Source organism: Solea solea, chromosome 15, assembly GCF_958295425.1.
Source record: "Solea solea chromosome 15, fSolSol10.1, whole genome shotgun sequence".
In the NCBI taxonomy this organism is placed as follows: Eukaryota; Metazoa; Chordata; class Actinopteri; order Pleuronectiformes; family Soleidae; genus Solea; species Solea solea.
Window position 1 is genome coordinate 15,891,309 of NC_081148.1, and position 21,745 is coordinate 15,913,053.

At 41.0% G+C, this 21,745-nt stretch overlaps 1 protein-coding gene across 5 annotated transcripts in view; it reads right to left on the reverse strand.

Moving 5' to 3' along the window:
• Nucleotides 1-2,992: 2,992 nt before the first annotated feature.
• The window catches only part of pde10a (phosphodiesterase 10A), a 55,893-nt gene continuing 37,140 nt past the window's right edge, over nt 2,993-21,745 (reverse strand). For 3 of the 5 annotated variants that reach the window (XM_058651887.1, XM_058651885.1, XM_058651888.1), the window contains 20 exons: nt 18,549-18,577; nt 17,022-17,145; nt 16,179-16,228; nt 15,918-16,058; nt 15,307-15,462; nt 13,955-14,005; nt 13,372-13,430; nt 13,086-13,137; nt 12,286-12,428; nt 12,066-12,158; nt 11,754-11,940; nt 10,678-10,820; nt 9,905-9,988; nt 9,659-9,809; nt 9,297-9,452; nt 8,122-8,294; nt 7,888-7,999; nt 7,687-7,767; nt 6,749-6,837; nt 2,993-5,495 (listed from right to left, as the gene is read on the reverse strand). In XM_058651887.1, the coding sequence (XP_058507870.1) occupies nt 5,396-5,495; nt 6,749-6,837; nt 7,687-7,767; nt 7,888-7,999; nt 8,122-8,294; nt 9,297-9,452; nt 9,659-9,809; nt 9,905-9,988; nt 10,678-10,820; nt 11,754-11,940; nt 12,066-12,158; nt 12,286-12,428; nt 13,086-13,137; nt 13,372-13,430; nt 13,955-14,005; nt 15,307-15,462; nt 15,918-16,058; nt 16,179-16,228; nt 17,022-17,145; nt 18,549-18,577 (2,174 nt within the window). In that variant the 3' untranslated portion in view covers nt 2,993-5,395. The remainder of the gene's footprint in view (nt 5,496-6,748; nt 6,838-7,686; nt 7,768-7,887; nt 8,000-8,121; nt 8,295-9,296; nt 9,453-9,658; nt 9,810-9,904; nt 9,989-10,677; nt 10,821-11,753; nt 11,941-12,065; nt 12,159-12,285; nt 12,429-13,085; nt 13,138-13,371; nt 13,431-13,954; nt 14,006-15,306; nt 15,463-15,917; nt 16,059-16,178; nt 16,229-17,021; nt 17,146-18,548; nt 18,578-21,745) is intronic. The other 2 variants (XM_058651886.1, XM_058651889.1) reach the window with 1 other exon arrangement.

Sequence of the window (21,745 nt, forward strand, 5' to 3'; positions counted from 1 at the left end):
GGCTGTGAGGACACAATGTAGGTCAGTGTATACGAGGGGAGGGAATCACAAGGTGCCTCACGACACGATGTGCAGTAAAATGTCCACGATACCAATAATATCACGGTACGACGATGCTGTGATAATCAACAACATAGAGAACCAAGTGCAGAAAGTCTATGTATTGAATGTGGATAGGGGAAACTCATTACAGAGCTTTCTCCTCCATTATCCCGCTGTAAACTCACTCTTCTTCAGCCCAAGTTTCCCTCATTCATTTGAGCAGCACCACGAGGAAACATGAAGTAGTTTACGTTAGAGTGCCTTAATTTGTTAATTAAAATATCGATATTTACTCTGGCTTATCGATTATCGTATTGCACGAGGAAGGACGACGATGTGTCACCAAATGTCACCATATTTTGACCCACCCCTAATGTACACTATGTTTCTTTTCTTTTCTTTTCTTTTAAATGATAGTGTCAGATGTACTGAACTCACGTCATTGGAAAGACAAAAGTGCTTTTAAATAAACTCCTCTACAAAATCTGAGGTCAAACCCATCATTCTCTTATCAATTTATTATTTTATGTCATTATATCTCATATTAAGAGTTAATTTCATTTGTAGTATTTCACTTTTAAACATAATCTCATTTGTATTTTATTTTATTTTTTGATACTGTATTTATTTATTTCCTTTTCTTTAGTCGTTTAATGTTTAATGTGCCTTTAATGTGTGTATAAAAAGTGTCTTTTAAAGAGCCTTAAACCAGAGACCAGATGTATCTATTGATTTTCAATCCACTGCTTCCATTTACTGATAAAACAAATAGATTAAAAAAAACAGGTGCATGACTTTAAAATGAGTCTTTATCCAAATGTATAACAGCATAATGTGGAAAAGTAGCTCAGAACGTTTGTTCTCAAACAAACTGAGCAGGACTTTCGCAGGTTGTGACGTAATCACGGAACCAAACGTGCGCATTCATTCTTCAACAAACTGCACTTGAAGCGCGTGACATACAGAAACAAACATTACAAAAATAATCCCACCTGTTTTTCAACTGTTCTTTTGTGTTTTTACTCACGACGGCAAACAATCTTTGGCTTCGTCTTGTCGCCTAAACTCGTCGGTCGAGCCCTCCGTTGCCAAGGCGACCGAGACGCGGTGCGTTTCGAGTCTCGCTGTTAATCGTCCCCATGAGCGCAGGTGAGGTGCACTTTTCCTCACTTGTGCCTCAGGAGATGAGCCACTGATGTCAAAGCTGTGAGTTTTTGAAACACGTGCGTCACGTTCATTCACAGCCACGCATTCAAATAAACCAGGATTCATTAAAAACCTAAAAATAAACATATTACATGATTGGAAAATGGTGTGGGAACATTAAACGAAAAGCACAACAAGTGAAAAAGCTTTATTGTTTTTATGATTATGAACTTCATTTTTTCAAAGCATTGAAGTACTTTATTTAAATGGTACGATAGATTTGTGGTGTCATTAAAATGAATGAATTCAATTCAATTATAGTGATTTCTGTTTTTCTGCTACTGTCATGGTAAAATGAAAAACACGAGACAATTCATTCATTGTATCAAAGTTAAATCTTTCCAGAATTTGCCAGAGTAAAGGGACATTGCTCAGAACATGTCAGGAATCAGGAACGGGTTTGAGATTCCCTGCCTTCCATTCTTATTCTAGCAGACTGAATCCAGTATCCCTCTGTGACCTCATTCCACTTTGCCCTCCTGTATGTGGAGCCATCCGACACTGGTGTCGCATAAAAATCATTCAGCAGGCTTCATCTTAGTCGTCCACGTCATTACTTGTGTCCCCTTTTCCCGTCTCAGGGACTGTGCACCCCGTCAGCAAGTCAGCACACTCATCACTGCTGCTGCTGATGTCAGTATCATCAGATCACCTGACCTGTCCTCTCCTCTGACAGGTTGGAGCTCATTTTCAGAATTTCTTTAGTGGGTTAAAATCTGTCAGAATGCCCAAACAATTGACGTGTGCAAACATGGGACACTGATAGAACAACAATATTTGTGATATTCAAAGTCAAATGTCTCTCTCTCTCTCTCTCTCTCTTGCAGGCTGGGGCAAATTCTTGCACACAGTGTAACCCCATTACCAGATTTATCATGTAAACATTGGTTATCAGGGACATTTGGTTAGGGCCAAAAAAAAAAATCAAAATCAAACTATTATCTAAATTGGGTAATTGGCGGTGATTGGGTTATTGTGTGCAAGTAAGCACACGGTCATGAGAGTAGCGTTTGCTGCAGAAGAGAGGGAAGAGGAGGAAGAGAGAGTGAAGCTCAGCCTCAGGGCTGGAATGGCCAGAATAGAAAAGCACCCAGATGGCAAAGCTGAGCAGCAGGGAAGAGACACAGGAACATGTTATACTTCATGGAAACAAGTAGAATGGAGTTTTTCATTCATTTGCATTCCTCTGTTGTCCATTAACGTCTGATGTTGTGGTGGTCACAAAAAAAAGAGAGAGCCTATCTTGTCATTTTTATCCATTTTGTGATATCATGTAAATATAAAACGAAATGTGTGTTTGCAAATTGTATAAAATCTGAAAAAAAAAAAACAAACACAAACTCAAACAGAGGAACACTGTGGGATGAGTCATCCTTTGTCCTCTTTTTTTTTTCTCCTTCCAAATGAATTTAAATTTGGAAAAACCCAAAGGACGCCTTCCTACGTCAACGTCAGTCACCAGCTGTGGAGCTGTGGCGGTGGGCAGCTATTTGTGCACATGAGTAAGTTTCAGTGTTTGTCTATGGAGATAACAACTGAGGGAGGGAAGCTCTGGGACTCTGACAGCACCGTTTGTACCTTGTGATACTGACAATACGGCGCAACAACAAAGACATGGCGTACTGTAAATAGTTTAAAAAATGTGAATACAGTTTAAAAATGTGCATCACTGCAGTTAAAAAAGTAGGTAATGACATTAAAGTACAGTCAGTAAACTGAAATGATGAGAGACACAGATTTCTTTTCTTCTTCAGGTATTTATTAAAAGTCATTTGGGCTACTGCTCTTACATTTACAGTTTGAGACGTCGCTCAATTTCTCTGGGTAACAGTAACATGTCTATAGACCGCTTTGTCGGATGTTTTTACTTTGTACAAAACAAAAAGGCCAACATTATTTTTTTCCTTTGTATAAAAAAATATAAGTTAATTTAAATTGAACTCTAATTAAGAAAATAACAATAGTTATAAGAGCAATAATAATAATAATCATCATCATCAATAATATTAATAACAATAATAATAATAATAATGATAAAGATCATAAGCTCAACATAGTGCAGACAATGGGATATAACTGGTGCTGAAAAATAGAAGGGACAGTGCAGTGATATGGACTTAACCATGTACTCAGGTGGGGGTGGAATGGGGGGGGGGAAGAGACAGGAAAAAGATTTCTCTCACACACACACAGACACACACACAGACACACAAGCACACACACAAAACTGCCATTCAGTTTAGCACCATCAGAGCAAACAACTCTGTACAAACTATTTCCTAGATTGTACACAGTGTGCACCCGTTACTGTATATGAAAAACTATACATCAACTTCAGTTTAGGCGCACGCTGCTAACTGCCGCTCTCGGACGAAGCTTACTGGAGGCAAGTCTGAAAAGTACGACGGAGCACATCATTGGAAACCGATGGTGCAATTCAAATCTAACCCACTGAGGATCTGCGATCAACGAAAACATTCGTCAAAGTGTACATTCACACTGCTGGGAGTGGGGGGGGGGGGGGGGAGCACAGTACCAGTGGTAAATCGAATTATTTGAGCGCTAAATTAATTCTTGGGCGGGACAATGTCCACTGGAATGACAGTTTCAGACAAACATAATTTGTCCTTTTGGAAGTTCTTGGGGTCTCATAAGAAATGGACGCCCCTTGCGTGATGTTGCAGACTGAGCACTGGGGGGGGAGGGGGGGAGATTTCCGTCTCTCATGGTTCCACACCACAGCAAAAAAGTTTGCCGTCCTGGACACAATATATGGTGCACTTTAGCTTAACGTGGAGACGAGAGTGGCTGAGGCGCCCGTTGAGCTGCGGGGCCCACACAGCAACGTGGCAACATGTTCAGTGTCATCGCTACAGCTTTAAACCAGCCACGACAATGTATGGAAATGTACTGTGTCTATGCAGATAAACTTGTCTTTATCATTCACCAGGACACTTGTGCATTATCCATATTGTGTATATCATCTTTGGGGGGGATGTATCACTGATCTTAGACTGTATATAAACATGGTGAATTTCCCCGTCTGAAAAACTGACACGGCAAATCTTGTTTTTGCAACCGGAAGGCTATGTCCGTGTTACTGATGAATAGGAGAAACTCATGATGCGATAGTGCTGCTGCAGTCTTGGCTTACTATAAATGACCCGAAAACGTGATGCTGTTCACGCGTCTTTTTTGACTCGTGACTGCTGGCCTGAGGTCGTATCCTGTAGATCAGAGGAAAGCCGATGTACTAGATGCAGCAGGTTTCTAAATGTCAGAGGGAGCCGGGGGCAGCGCCGTGGGGGTCCACCTTTGGGAGAAACCATCGTGACTCTCATGTGACCGTGTCCACAAGCGTCGCCATCATTTAACTACTTTCATCACAGTTTGTCCACATTTTGTAGAATATGCTGCGGGGGGGTTTCTGCAATCTCCTCCAAGAATAGGCCGTATCACTTTATTCAAGTACTGCAAAGGACTTTTGCTCCAAAAGTGATTAAAAATAAAACATTCTGACATCCGCCTCCTCAATAAGATGGCAGCACACCGTCTCCCGCTCTACACATTCCTCATGTCTCTAGGAAAACCTTGCTGAAGTAGTGCGCGTATGATAACCCTACCACAGAAGGCAAACAGTACCATTTAAAAAAAAAAAAAAAAACATAAAATAAAATAAAATAAAATAACATAAAAGCCTGAACCGCCAACAAGAATTCACATATCCTAGCGTGTGAAAGGTTCAGAGTAAGGCCTCTGCAAATACAAGACCATTAAACTCAGCTCAAACAAGCAATTCATATAACAACTCAAACATGAAGCAACCAAAAGAGCACACGTCCATTCTACCAAATGAATTCCCAAGCTGAGCGGACTTAGGGTGATGGGTTCAAGTCCCTCAGTCCCACCAGCTGTCTGTCAGTCTCTGGGATCGGTGAAACTGCCAGTGTTGACACCTTTGTCACCCAATGAGGTAACCGTGTGTTTTTTTTGTTTTGTTTTTTTTTTTGTGAAAAGTCAAGTTGCCGTTTGCTGATCTGTCTCCTGCTAACACACAACGACGTGGGCTCTTCCTCCGACAACGTTCCAGGTCCGTGGCAGGATTCAGGTTGTGTTCCTTTGGTAGGCGAAGTCACCCACCCGGTAGTCAGTTGTCCACCTTAACGGGGCCTGAATCACAGGGTCGGCTGGGGACGACGTCCTCCACCTCTCCTCGCGCGATCTTCTCCCACTGGTTCAGGTTCTCCCTGGAGACACAAAGCGCAATTAAAATGCAAACATGGTTTTAATATGAAAGAATAGAGAATTGAAGAATGAGAATTTTTTAAAACAGCTACTTTTCGATGCTGCTAATTGAATGTTTGATGTTGTTGATGTAGGGCTGCAACAGTGATTTGATTAATCCATTATGAATTAATTATTAAGTACTCAGTGTTTACTGAGTGTTTTTTGCATGAATTCAAACCAGTTTTCTGATTTCTCAGCTTCTTAAATGTGAATTCTGTTGCTCCATATGACAAAGAATTCGTTAAAACTGAATCATTTTGGTTTGTGGAGAAAACAAGACTATTTGAGAACGTCATCATTTCCAAGTTTGAGTACCTTGCAGCATTTTCTGACATTTTACCGACTAAATAAGTGTATCGACACATTATTCACGTCTAGAGGTTGCTGTTGCCTCCTGTCTTGACATAAAACAAATCACTTCCTGTGCGCAGTGTGGTAAGGTCACCAAGCAACACAAGATATGAGACAGAGAGTGTGAAGCTGATAGGATGAATCACCAACATTTAGTTGTACTTTAACAGACACTTGTTTATATTTAAAGTTATATCACAGATATCACTTGATCCTTTAACTTTAACTATAGTATAGACAAAGTATTCATTTTGAACCTTAAAAAGAAAAGATTAAATTAGTTTGCGATATGCAATTCTGTCAGATAAATGCAAAAAAACCCAAAAAATTATAGGTGAAAAGACAATTAGATTAAATACAGAGGTCATCATTGCCAAAGGTTGCACTTAACTTAAATGAATGAAACTTTACCAAACAGCTAAATGTAAGCCAGTCCCCTCCATGTGCTATAATCACGCCTGACATGACTGCAAAAAGTGCTGCCCTTTATTGCCATTCCTTTCAATTAGTCAGCCTGATGCAGTTTACACGTCTGTGGCAAATCCCACAACAAGCAGCTGGGCTCCACGGGGTCTAGGCCCACTGCCCACTGCCCACCCAGAGCCCAGTGCTGACGTACTGCCGGGGCTTAAATATTACCATGCTCACTTTGTTTGCATTCCCCGCAGATCAAGGTCACAACATATTAAAAAACCAGTGGGTTACCCCAGCAAATGTGCAATGCAACATAATCCGGCTCAACCAGACCAGAAATGAAACACTATACAGTTCTACATTATTATTCTGAATAACACTTTTTTTTTTTTTTTTTTTTTAATAAAAAATTGTACATTTCTTTATCAATCGACCTTAGAAAACTTACCTGCAGGCTTTTAGAAGAGGACCGGACGGAGGGAAGAGCTTTGATAACGTTGTGTAACATGGAATTGCAACAGCATTGTAGAATCCCACCTAAAAATGGGAAGAAAAACAAAACAAAACACAAAACAATAAACAAAAGTAAACATAAAAAAATGCAACACGTCTCATGATTTGAAGGTTCTGTTGTCTGTGACGTGTTAACTAGTCTTTGGAACTTCGGGAAACTTAATCTGTTCTCTTCAGAAAACTCTTTAATTATTATTAATAATTATTATTAATATTAATATTATTATAATACCTTTACTAGGTCATCATTGTTATCAACTAGCTGATCAGATGTCCTGGCAGACTCAGTATTGGAAAAAATGTAAATGGGAACATGGGATCAATATTAGTTCTGATGAAGAATAATACATCATTATATAAAAACATAAACGTTTATAAGCGAACCAAAGGCCGTAACTGGTTTATCGAACTGTTGTGTTTCTGCTTTACTATGTAAAGCGCCTTGAGATAATATATGCTGGGATTTGCTATACCAATAAAAACTGATTTGTTTATTCATTTTAATTAATTTATTGTTGTATTCTTTTATGCAGATTAAAAATTTAAGTTAAGATTATCATGTATTAATGCTCTTATGATCACGGTTTACCAAAAGAAAGATAAGGACGGCCCAAACATCTCTCTCCTCTTAAAAAAAGGTTGTTTCAGTAATGGTAATTCATATTTTTAAGTTATTCTCCATTCATTAAAATATAGAGACATTCATGTGTTCATGGTATCTAATCTAAAATTTTACGTCAACTCCCAATGAGCAGCTGAGCTGTTACTCTTTCTTCTCGTTTTCATTTCCTAAAAAACCTTGAGAAACAAGCGTGGCGTTTCCACGCCATCAGTGCTGTCACAGACACACATGAGCAAGCGTGCTGGTCTCACTTGGCCTTGTGGAACCTCGTCCTTCTTGTCTCTGTCCATCATGGGGATCGGTTGTATCCCAATCTTCTTCATCTCATCTCCCTGTTGAGGAACACAGTAAAGGAAAAACGTTTATATTTCTTACTTAACTACAGCAGATCACCTGACTATTTATTCATGTATTTAAAGAGAGTGACTGTCCAGTACAGTATCCCACTATACCTCAGCCCAGAACTCAGCATAGATGTCATTGGCTGTGAGTCGTGTGGCTTGCCATTGCTTGGTAACAGAGCACAGGTCACATGCTGTCATCATCAGACCAATCACACGGTCCCTGGAGGGAAGCAAAGCCTGGTTATGGCCATGTGCACAATCCAAATGTAGCTGTTTACGTGGCACCAGATCCACATGTCTCTGAGTGATGCTACGAAAGCTGTGATGTGATGCGAAACTCACCGGTGCGAGTGGTTGTTTAAGTCCAGCCCGTCCAAGGTCAGCATGTCTGACAGCTGCTGGTGGTTGTTGAAGTACAGGGCGAGGTCTGTGGCGATGATGGCCTTCCGGATGATCTCCAGCACCTGCTCATACTCAGTGGAATTCAGGTTGGAGAAAATATTGTGCCCTTCCAGCTATGAGAAACAAAGAGATCAATAAAAAAGAAAAAGCTCCACTTATGAGGCGTTCAGCTCAGCTAGACTATAGCAGGTTGTAATCTCCGATAAACCTCGGGGTCATCTCGGGTTCACGGTGCCGCCACAGCGAATTCTGGACATCACAGAGGAAGGCACTCAGATATTAACGATGCTCTCTTTTGTGTGTGTAAAATACAGAGAGAAATGTGGATTTAGAAATGTGAAGAATATATGTATCTTGTCATCAGACAAAGAAATAGCAAATGAAATGATTTCAAAGCAAATATTTTAGTTGAATAGATTAGTTGTTTTGTTTTTTTAAAAGGCCACCTTCAGGTAAAGACTGGTATTTCTATTATTTTATTTTTATTACTATAATTGAGTATGCACATATATTGATATATATATATATATATATATATATATATATATATATATATGTTTATATATATATATACATAAACATATGTATATGTATATAATATGCAAGTAAACTCTTAAAATAAAATATAAAGGTTGAAAACAAATGTGGATGTTTATATAAAACCCAGGTAAAATGAGAGCACTGACTATAAATCAAGGATAAAACACTATAAAAAGTGAGATAAAAATAAACAATACAATGATGAGGTAAAACAGCATTAAGCGTAAGCCATCTTACAAAAGTGCACGTTGAAAAGACATTTTGTCAAAAGCTGCAGTGGAGTCAGCTGATCTCACACTGAGGGGCGTGGCTGTTCCACACCTTTAGTGTCGCGTTTCAGTCTGGTCTGTGGAACATCTAAAAAGCTACAGAGGCCATATCGTTTTTTTTAAATTAGTGGGCTTCAAATTATAATTTGCAGCTCTCGTTCTTAATTGTGTTGTTTGCATGTTTCTGCCCACTGTGTGCAAGTCCTCGCACGTCATTGTCAGACCTTATCCTCGCACTTATAGACAACCAATGAATAGAAATGTTGCGACATGGGTCGATGTAGATTCTGCAGAGAAGAGCTCTACCTGTAGGATGGAGACGGTCTGAGAGAAGTGGTGCTGCTCCATGGTGGAGGAGGAGTACAGAGCAGCCAGTGGATGGTCAAACTTCTGCAGGTATGTGTTGCTGTAGCCCCGATGGTCCAGATCATGGCAGAGGCAGGCTATCAACAGACCCTTCTTCTGTAAACCAGAATGGAGGTACAATTAAAAATGATTACTTGAAATCACACAAATCAAAGGATTCAAAAGCTTTTTTTTTTCATCATTATGCAAAAATAACACTCTCTTTTCTCCGTGCCACGTATAATAAACTGTATTTACAGTATGTGTAATTTCATTCATTTTTGCTAAGCTGTGCTGTAACTCTAACCCGACAAGAAGCAAACCTCTAGCTCGGTGAAGATCCCAGTGGTTTTCTGGAGGATGGCATACATACAGTGGGCCACCGTCACTGCATGCTTCCAGTTGTGGTAGGGCACACGTCGGTAGTTCTTCCGCACAGACATGGTGAATCGGCACAGCTTCTCCAGCTCAAAGCTGCATGCAGTTGGAGAAAAAAAAAAAAAGAGAATTAACAAATGCCTTGATGAAGAGTTGACCCTGAGAGCACACAGCCCTGTGACGCCTGTTACCTGGTCTTTCCACAGGAGTTATGGACCATGTAGATAAAAACAGCAGGCCAGATCTCCTCAAAGGGACTAATATCAAAGTGGAACCTGGAAGGAATGGAAAAAGGGAGAGTCATATGCTGTGTTCGGTTTGGTTCAACGAAGACCAGTACATTCACTAGGTAGGCGGGGTGTGGGCTGTGCCTTATGGCCGCTTTGTGGCTGTTTGTCTCAACAAGTCGTCAAGCTTTGTATGAGAATAGACGTCGACTTCCATGGGATATTTATACCGTACCATTCTACTCTGGTACCCCAAGGGACGGATGCAAAAGAATGGAACAGTTAGGGGCTGGTTATAGCTAGGTTAAAGCTCCTATGCAGAACTTCTGTCACCCCTGGTGGACTTTTGAGATCCCTGACCTAAAACTAACCCTAACCCTAGAAATATGTTAACCCAACACATAATCTATCTTTGTGGGACCCAGACAAAATGTCCTCACAAAGATAGATTATAAGTTGTTTTTTTTGGACCTCACAAAGATATAAAAACAAGTACAAACACACATAAGTGACGTGTTGTATATCTTTCTTTTAACATAACATTCAGGCGGGGTTTAGGGAGCCCTTGATTAACTTAACACATGTACAGTTCAGCTGAGAGAAGAACAGGAAACACAGATAGTCTGCATGTGACAAAGCTGACATCAGGACAGCCAGACCTGGACTCTTTCACAGACGCGTGGCTGTAGGCCAACTTCAGAAATGTTTCTTGTTTTGTTTCACATCACATGACTCACATTTCAATCTCTTTATAAATGGGAGTGGGGAGGTTGAGCTGGGTAAGGGTCTTCCATTCTTCTGATGTACAGATGCTGTGATACGTTAGCTTTTCCATCGTCACCCTGTATATGCATTCAGAGTGCCGGATCCTGTGGTACATCTGTGGGAGTCACAGAACATGAGTTAGCCGTTTGAAAACCAAATAAAAATACAGCAAAAAAAGATCTCATTTTATAAGTGTCGCTGTTGGCATTTTCAAAAGGGTCAAACGGAGTTAAGTTATCCGCATCAGTCCTGCGCTGTATCACATTTTATTTGGGTGTCTCCACATCTGGTTTGTATCGCTGTTGCCTTCCCAGACATGCAGGAATAAGACAGTCAGGTACAGGCGCCAAAGTGTTACACCTTCCACCATAAATCACCATAAATCAGGAGCAGGTCTTAGTCAGTTTGCTGGAGACGTAAGGCATAAATTACAGCTAAACATAAATCCCGTCAGTGGACGGATGCAGACCTCTTGTCTTAAAATATTAACATGCCTCATCAATTTTGAAACCCACTTTGTGACGTCGGTCCTGCGTACGTTTGTCGCACGAGACGATGGTGAGTCAGGCCTCACAGAGAGGAGAGGCTTTCGACAGGCAGACCACACAAGGCAGGCTTCGAGGCTTTGCGAGATGATTAACGAGATTATGAGGCATAATCGTCACCGCCAAGTCGACCGTCCCCGAAATCTGAACAAGCTTTTTGTTCATATCTGGGTTCAATGCGCAGTCTAAGTGGACACGAGTTACTATAAGAAACGGGAACACTGAATGTTGTGCGCCATAAACATTACATAATCCATCTGCTTAAAGGACCAGTATGTATGAATTAGAGCATTATAGCATATATATGATAAAGCATATACAAAAACTTTTTGTCTTTATTTTAAAGTGATTATACAACCACATAAAACATAGTTATGGGTCGTATTATTCACTTTTGGCCCCGTGCCTTCCTAAATTACAGTTACACACTGGACCTTTAACGAGATTTTAATTTCAGTGAAGTTGTTTATATATTTTAAGACGACTTGCATGCACGTACTCACATTTGCACAGTGTAAGGCCAGAGCACAAAAGACAGCAAACATCTTAAAGTTGTTCTCATCTGTTTGAGTGAAGGCACTTCCGCTCAGCTTGTTCACCATCTGCACCACACCAATAACAGTCCCCCTGCTCACGATGGGCATGCACAGGATGTTCCGTGTGGTATAACCAGTTTTGAGGTCCACTTCTCTGTCAAGGCAGACACAAAATAAAAGGATACGACATCAATTTGACGTTCGCTGGTGAGAGTTAGTAGAAGTGGTAATTCTACGGTTATTTAAAATTGCCATGACAAACGAGTCGGGGGGGTTTACCGGTTAAATCGTGGATCTGCATAGGCATCTGGGATATTTAGGACTTCCCCTGTCCGAGCCACTTGACCAGCTATTCCCTTCTCTATAGAAAACCTGGAAGCAAAGCAGAGAGGAGAGTTTCATTTGTAGACTTTGGTTATGAATTAAAAAAATGAAATTACGAGGAAGATACTAAGAATACTGGGAGAAGAAAAGGAGAAAAATGTGACCCTTCACACACCTAATTTCTTTGGTTTTCCTAAAGACAGGTTTGCCTTCATTCTCTTCCCCAATATCAAACAGGTCTGAGTACAGTTCTTTGTTGCTGTGATCGACCTGGAAGAGTGCACATCTGTCCGCATTCACCAGGTTTTTTGCATATATCTGCAAAACAACAGGAGGGACACGGGGCTTATTGGCAACACTGGGGATTTAAAAAAATCAGGAAAAACATGGAAAATGATGTTTGTCACCCGCAGCTCAATTAAATCAGACACACTGCTGTTGATTTAATTGTTTCTTTTGGATGGAACAAGTCAATGCAGAGGATTTAAAACACACACACACACACACACACACACACATGGTGTAACTTGAGGTCATTCTGGTGTATATTCTGGTGTTTGAGCCACATGACTTGATTGACCTCAGATGTTACCACAGTCACAGGGCGACAGAACACATACAGAAAGGTTGTTTTTTAATAAAAAGAAGAAGCAGGAAACCATGTTTAACATGCATCCATAGCTCATTTGTTTTAGATTTAAAAACGGTCGCCGACTGTGTCTGAGTCACAAATCTATCGTGTTGACGATGGACATTTAATAAAGATATTATCAGACGTATAGTATTATATACACAAGCAGGTATGAAGAGGTAACATTTGCATTGCCCCTCAGGTGGTGAGAGAGCAGCTGTGCACTGTATGTGCGTTTCACAGCGGGAGTTTGAACACACACACATATCCTAACACACACTCGCGGGATGTGCCGCATTTGGGGACAAGGTGAATGAACACATACTTGCAGGGATCACACTCACCATAATATGTTCAAGTAGAGAATCTATTGCCACAATGTTATCAAAGTATGTTCTGTGCGAAAAGAAGAAATGGTGCATTGAGATGTTGACAAAATGGGAAGCTCTGATGACGTTCACATTCAAGACATGACGTTTTCTATTTCGTGAGCAAATACTTTTCAATCAACTTGAGGAGAACAGACACGAAATACCAACTCACTTCGTTACACGTGCAATTATGTAAATATACACTCATGAAAATGTTTCATTTAATCAGGGGTAAAAATGCACCGTCGGCAGCTCTTACTTTGACACATCTAGTAGGAAGTCGTTGAGCTCAGTCTGTTTGGCGAGGCCTCTGCACACCTAGAGAAAGAACATATGTAGGTCACGACTCGCCACAGGGACATGTCAGACTTTTCCCACAGAGCACATACAGCGTCCTACACTGTATTGTAAACACGCTGGCTTGCTGTCTACACACTTGGCTGTGGGCCACCGTCATGAGTGTCAGTAACAACAGAGTGTTTTTGCAGCGAGCGGCTCACAGTGCTGCAGTGGGACACTGCTTATCTAAGGTGTCATGCTATTTGTTCGAATGAAAACAGCACTGGGGCATAATGACATCCTCGGGGAGCTGTTTGTTGAATCTGTGGCTTAGTTGATTGGACTGGGCCCAGTGACAACCCAGTTCTTGTACACAGTGGATTTCCCCCCGTTGAAAACACCAGCGCAGAACCAGAACAAACAAAGTCATCTGAGAGCCAAACAAGCAGGACGGGGAGGCTTCACCTCGCTCCCAGACCTAGTCTTTAGTGACGTGTTTAAGAGCTGATCCTCGGCTACAAGGTGCAACTTTAAACTCGGTCCTTTAAATGAAGTTTGCTCACCTGTACTTGATGAATGGCAATTGATGCCCACGCTAAGTTTGCTGTCGCAACCTGGGGGAGAAAAAAAATTAAGCTTAGTTTTAACGAACGGTAAATTCATTTTACACTTAACACACAAATTCTGGCTTATTATCTACAAGTTTGGCATTGTGGGTTTGAAATTAAAGCTGCAGCAAAATGAAAATAAATTGGGTCAGTTGTAGAGGTGATGTCACCTCGAAAATAAAACAGAAACAACGGCCACTGCACTGATCTGATAATATCCCATAACACAGTATTAACTCACTTAAATACAGGGCTTAACAAATGTGTAACCGTAGACCACCTGTTATAAAATGAGAAAACATGAACAATATAAAAAATATTAATATCTAAAATATTTGAGAAATATTTCAAAAACTTAAAACTAAAGAATGTTATTGTTATTTATTTGGCAAATAACAAACTGAATTCACCTATTTATACCCACATTTAATTTGCTCACTGGGCTTCAGAAAAGTCAGAAATGAATCAAGCATAACATTCAACCACTAAGGAAGTAAATACCTATAATGTGACATCTTAATCAAGAAATAATAATGTGCTTTACTATTTAATTTTTTTCAACAGTAAATTTGAAAATAAATGGATAAAAAAAATTATATTTTAGCATTAAAAATCTTAATTCGGGTCACAGAGCTTCTACATACTGGTGTATTAACCATTACACAAACATAAACAAATGTGTTTGATAATCACCAGTGCTGCTAATTTAGGGCAGCTGTGGCAGTGGTCTAATAAATCTGTTAAGCGCTGTATATCGTGGTGGAAATCCCTTCACCGCGACAGCTCTAGTGCTCCATTACCACAGAAACACTGAGAACACACTTCTCAAAGGTTAAAAGTATAGTCAGATTAATATGAGACTACAGCAGGCTGTCAGAAACACAAAAAAAATATCCTCAAACCACTTCTACTTACTGCTTCTAAAGACTAAGTCTACAGTGAGGCCTGCATGAGACTCAGCCAAATGTGCTGATATATAAGACGTAAAATGGTTTCTGTCTGGGAGATTTTTAAAGGTGAATTCTGACAGCTTACGCACTTTGACTTTACTGTCTTGAGCAACACGTATACAAAGTCCTTTTCCAGCTCGTCGCGGTTTCATTTTACAGATTGTATTTCATTAGCACCTAGTAAAAAAAAAGTCTTAAGGACCCTTAAAACATCCTCATTAGTTTCCAACTGAACCCCACAGAGTTAAGAGAGATCTTAAACGGATCCAGATTAAGGTGAATACCAGGCTAACTGTAGTTCTGTGAGCCTTGCTCCAGCCTCCCACTCTTGGTGTGTTTTGTCTGGGTCAGACTGACCTCCTGCTGGCTGAGGTTGAAGGGCTCCTTGCCCCAGTGCCGATGTAGCTCCAGGATGGCAATGAGGTCTCCGATGGCAGTAAGGATGGGGAGGCACAGGACAGAGTGAACATGGATCCCTGAGTCCTGCCCTGTGCCGTCGGGGAAGCGCTCGTCCTGCAACATGGAGACAAGACATTTCTGTTACAGCCTGTGCAGCTGTCAGTAATTCATTTTAAGAATTAAAAAGATAGAATAAGTAACGTTTCTGCACTAGGAATGATCTAAAACCGACGAGACTAATGTGAGTAATGTAATCAGCCAACACTCAAACTCAGTATTTCTATGCTAATTCATTATCTATACATACATTTCTATAAATGATTCCTTCATACGCTTTATAAAACTGAAATTTAAAGATGATTTTTAGTGTATCAGCACTTGAGTGAGCTGAGAACACTGCAACCGTTAAATGTTAAGTAATCTTAAGACCTTTTTTCGCTTAGCATTGTCTTATTCCATTGTACTATTTCTTATATAACTTTAAGCTACCCATTGATTTTATTTAATTGCCTATTCATTTAATTGCTCTTTCTACTGCATGCAAAAAAAAAAAAAAAAAACAGCCTTACCCCCATGATGTCTTCTACCAGCAGTGTTCTGCGAGTCTTGGCAACATGAGCGGCAATGGTTGTCCCAAATGCGATGGGGCCAGAGGGGATGAGGCTTGGGGTGCCATCCTTGGCCCCCGTTGGAGTGAACAAACATAAACTCTATTGAGAAGCACGGGCAGAAACAGATGGGAATGAGCACCAAATGTCAAACGCACACATGACTGCATTTGCTGCATATCAAACAAATAATCCTCAGAAACAGCGGTTCTCTGTGCTTACATTGTTGCATTCTCCCAAGAAGTAAAGTGCAAATCCATCAGCTTTTGTTGCTGCAGAAATAATAGCAAAAAAAAAGAAAAGACACACAGGTCAGGGGTGTAGCAGTGCATGTTTTTAAACACAGTTAGACAGTCCAGTAAAAAAAAATGAGATGCCACTGTTTGTCCATGAAATAACAGCAAATGGCAAGAATGTCTGGGAGGGAAAGGATGACGAGGAGACAATAGTCCAGTTCCAATCTTTTATCTCTGTCCCACATAATGACAAGGACACTTTGACCGAAGGCTTTGACTGTCATCCAGTTCATCATATTCCCTCCTCTCCTCTCCCGTCCCATTTCATTTCTCTCATGTACGGTATATAGGTCACGTTATCATACACTGTGACAACAGAGGCACTGTTGCACCAACAGTGAAAACAAAGACATTATGAACTTATCCTTTTATCACTGCATTTTCTGTATCGAGTGGCACGGTGCAGCTCAGCTCACTATGGTATGGTTCGGAACAGTAAATCCTGATTTGGTTTGCATTTGCACTTCAGCTTGTGATTTCTACCTAAATAGTGTGACATGATGCCAAAAAGTGAGACGGTATGGGGCGGTTATTTTACTACCCTTCACAACTATTGACAATTGAATAAATAATAATATCAATAAATAAAGAACAAAATGTTAGGCTTTGTCAGGGATTCACGGTTGTCCACAAACAAGCTTTCATATCTAACTTTGAAACATATTGGCATTACGTTTTACTGTCAGTGTCACCTGTGGGTTGCAGCAGCGCTGCGATGCAACCTGAAAACGTCCAGATTATCAGTAATCTGGACGGTTCCCGCGTTTACCTGCTTTGACGATATTGCACAACTCATAGAGCAGGAGTTTGTTATCTCCTCCCGTGCCCAGACGCTGCTCCATGTAGCTGTTGAGCTCGTACACCACACCCTGCATATTCGTGTCCCGGTACTGCTGGACAAAAGACAGAGAGAAGTTGCAACTGCAGAGTCTCGCATAAACACTGGGCTTGAATTTCAAAATTCTGCAAGTGCCACGGCGGGCCTCTGTTCTGTATCACACGCAGTGTAATGTTTCCCGCCGCAGACGTCGACTCATTCAAAAGGCACGATTTTAACAGTTGTTTCCGTGCCATTCATCACAACATTACCCTGCAGCCCGCCCTTACGCTCCCTTTGACGGCCGCATTCTAGCCCAGAATCCCCCCACACGGCTCTGATTTGAGCCACGACAACCTCTGGAGCTCGGCCTCAGCTCAAAAGTGTGGTTGTGTAATCGTCTAGAGTGCAACGATTTGAATATCTTATTGTGATTTTTAAATATATAATCTATTAAAATGTGTTATAGATGTAAAACTTGATGGAGCATTACCGCACCATCCCATCAAAACATAAAAGGACCAATGTGTAGGATTTGGTGGTATCTAGGGGTGAGGTTGTTGATTGCAATCCAATTAATCGGCGCCCAACATGGTCAGAGTCCACTTTCTAGGGTCAGGGTGGGAAAGTTTTTAGAGCAAACTTCTGCGTTTCCTTGCAATACTTTTGCCTTCGCTTACAATCATTTAGCATTCCCTCAAAATAGATATGCGTTACCCCGCAATACTTTAGCTTTTTGCATTCCCCTCCTCAGCTCTCCCCGTGCCTCAGGCGTGCATGATACTTGCCCCACACGAGATCTTACAACCCTGACCCTGGGGGTCATAAGTCCTGTTATGTAAGAGGCAGACCTCCTGCCTTGTGCAGGGCCCGGGAACCATCCATCTCTGCGCCTGCACAGAGGGTGAGGACAGAATGGCAGGGAGGGTGCAGCACTAGAAAGCCTCCCCTGTGGGACGCCTTTTATTCTTCCACATCCTGTTGTCGTACACAGACGTATGGATGACGCACTGAAGGGTGAAGTGGCCCTTGGTTTTTTTTTTTTCTCTCTCTCAGGAATTATGTGTGGGGACGCCACTTCTCTGCAGCCCCGGGGCCCCACAGAGGGTGCTGACACCGGGCCTAAGAGGTGCACGATGCTGCCAAGATGACAAGGGTGTGAACCTATGTACTATAGGCAGAGGGGATCCATGCTTTCCTATGGTTGTCCTATAGCAAACTGTCTCATATAGGGCGGCAGAATGTGCAGTAAAACATCAATCTATTTCATTACCTTTTCTGTACAACTCACATCATGACAAAACAAACCCTACAACTGCTCTACGTAGTTTATAAAATCAGAGAAAACCCATTGAATTGCATCTTAAGGACAGGGTTTCTCTAAATGAGTACTTGGACACAATGGAACACGTGAAACTGCAAACGTGAAGCTTAATTTAACAAAATATTTGCACATGAAATTTGGCAAGAAAAACCTACCCTGCTGACTTCTTTCGCCGATGTGTCGTCTGTGAAGAGAAAAAAAATCCCAACGTTAGGCTTTATTTTCGTTTGCATGGTTGATACGAAAATGGTAACCAAAGCAGAAAGTCTGAAAAGCACAATGTTTGATTGACTTTTAAGTGTAAAGACACGGTCAGTACGTCTATATGACATTAATGTAAGTCCAAGTAAAACAAGACTTTTGAAATAAAGTGTAAAAACGTTAGAAAAGTTGGACTAAAACGACTCGGAGTCAAATTACAACTGCATGTATTTGTTCAGTCAGACCTGATTTGGACTCTGGGCTAAACTGTGCATGGTAATGAAGTGAATGTTAAGATGGGGCAAGTTCAGCTTTAACCTTTTGTTTCACTATGCTTTGGTCACAGATGATACATCCTGCCATCTGTCTTTGATTAGTGAACAGGGTTTGTGTTAATAACCCCCGTGTAGCAACTGGAGAGAAAACTAGTTCTCTCTTCTCACAGCCCCAGAGCACAATGTTTGACTCACGTCACCAAGTCTGCGGAACTCTGCACCTGTGAAGTCAGTCACTGAAGACCTCAGTTTGCCGGGTGGATTACGATGACACTGCACTCCAAACAGCAGGCAAGCAAAAGCAGATGTTGTGTTAACAGCATCAGTCAGGTAACGGGGGTAACGGGGGCAACGAGTCAACGCAGAAAATATGCTGACTGTGACGCAGCAATACACATTAGGCATAGACTGGGATCTACATTTACGTCAATTACGCTCCTTTAAAAACAGAATTAAGAGAGGAATTAATTTGACTTGACAAGTGCAAAATGTTGTGGCCTCGAGAACAAATTCTTGGTGTGATTTCAGGCTGCTGGAGAGACAGTAGACATATGACTATTGTCTTTGGACGTGGACACTGAAGAATGTGATAATAATGAAAGCTCCTGCCAATCACAACAGTCTCCGGACTTACAGTCCTGGAGCCGGGTCTGCGAGTGCTACTTGGGATGAAAAGAAAAACCAAGTCACACAGCGCAAGCGGGTTCCTCTTCTCTACACGTGGGTCAACAGCACACGAGAACAGTTACTCCTCAGATCACTTTGATAATGTTTCCATGTGATTTAATCACGCAAAAGTGGTGGAGATTTTTAGAAACAGCCCGGGAAGTGCTGACTCGAGCTGGACCCCGACAGCAACAAACCACTTTGTACGTACGAAGAAGAAGAAGAAGACATTACAGCCAGCTACACTGTTTGTTGTTTTAAACATTCCTCCAGAATGCTATGAGTTTCCTAACTTAGCCGTGAGAGCTATTTTAGTATTAACCCCCGGCCGGGAATGACGTCAATCAGAGGACAGAGAGCTGCACTTGAAAAACACTTCAAACCCCTTTTGATAAAACGGGAATGTTTTTTATAATGATTTGTTAAGGCCAAAAATGTCTAAATTTGGAAAGACTTTACAAAGACAAATTTTGGAGTCATTACCTGTTGGGAAATGGGCGGTTTAAAGCCTCCATTTTAAACACAAACGTGGTTCTTCTGTATTATTGTGTTGATTTTATGTGTTTTTTTGGTTTTTATCTAACTGTGTGATTTTAATTCATTTTGTTTGTAAAGTGTCCTTGAGTGACCTGAAAGGCGCTTTTAAATAAAAAAAAATATTATTATTATCATTATTATTATTGTTCTGTACCAAAGTTTGCTCAAATTCAATTCAGTTCAACTTCTATCCATGGACTAGAAAAAAAAACACAAAATGAATTTAAAATTTAAACGTTTTATTGCCTTACAGTCTGATGTAATGTGCTACACGAGGGTATAATGTAAATGATGTAATGAAGAGAATTATATGTGAGCTCTGAGCAAGATGCCCGAGGCCTGTACAAATAAACCAATTTACTATAGACTGAAGAAAAATTAAATAAAACACAACAGGGAATGAATTACTCATTCCATATTTGGATTATTACTTAGTCCAGATTAACTATTTTACATCGTATGAGCTGTGCCTCTGTGCACAAACGCATATGCAAGTTTTTTAAAACCAGACTAAGTTGGACCTCGATTTACCGCCAAATCACAGCACTTGCTTGTGTATGTAAGACGTTAAACGAATAATTCTAAATCAGAATCCGATATTCTAGTTGTTGTACTACAGCTGGTAAAGATGTCACAGACGTCACCTACCATCAGACACAAAACCAGCTGTCAATCACACTTCATTTCTCCGACCTCTATTCAAACTTGCTAACATAAAAGCAGAGTTGCCCCCTGGTGGTTATTTAATATATTTTTGCTTTTGTGCAGTTCTACACCAGCACACTGGAAAACTACATCCACCTGTTATGTTACAGTCTATCATTGCACATAGAAACTTTGGTTAAAAACAGTCCACTGTATAACGCAGCAGCTGAATTACATTCCATGTGATTTTGCATACATGTTCCAAGAATAATATATTGCACAAGCATTAATATTATTGACATTTCGACCACAACTCTCGGTAGGACACAATAGCCTACCTATTCCCAGAGGTATGTCTACCAATACTAAATGTTCCTCCTGGAGGAAATAGTCACCAGGCAGTGTTTGTATCAGTGCAGGTCCAATTACTGCCTGGTAACCCATCTCTACATGCATCGGGACTGCGCCAGCCCCAGTGGAACCACCGAGTGAGCACTAAACACTGTGGCCACACACACTGAAAATGTCCAAGTGGCCAAAAAGTAACAAGAAACTGTAGCATTTTGCAGACTGTTCCCTCATAAAAGTACATCTACAAATCCAGATAAGTCCTGTGTCAGTGCTATGAAGGCGAGTGGCCTTTAGATCCGCTACACTGTGAAGTTTCCTGGTTTGACCTGTTTCTTTAAAGAAAGCATATGCAGGTCCAGCGTGGCTCTCATGCTCCTACTGAGAAAGCCCAGCACTTGCTGAAGAAAGCAGGTAATGTCACGTGTGGGACTTGTTGCCTTTTGCAGGATCAGCATCTTTATCATAAAACACTTTTCCTGCCCTGTTTCGCAACAACAACACCTTTGTTTCATCAGGTAAGTGTCAGGGGATTAACCCTACTGATACACCTCCCCCTGGGGCTGAGAGGGAAGGAATGTGTACAGGTGTGTGTGTGTCTGTGTGTGTCTGTGTGTTTTATCAGTGTACAGTGTGGTCAGCTACCAGCACAGGGACACAAACCAGTAGCCTGTCCTAAT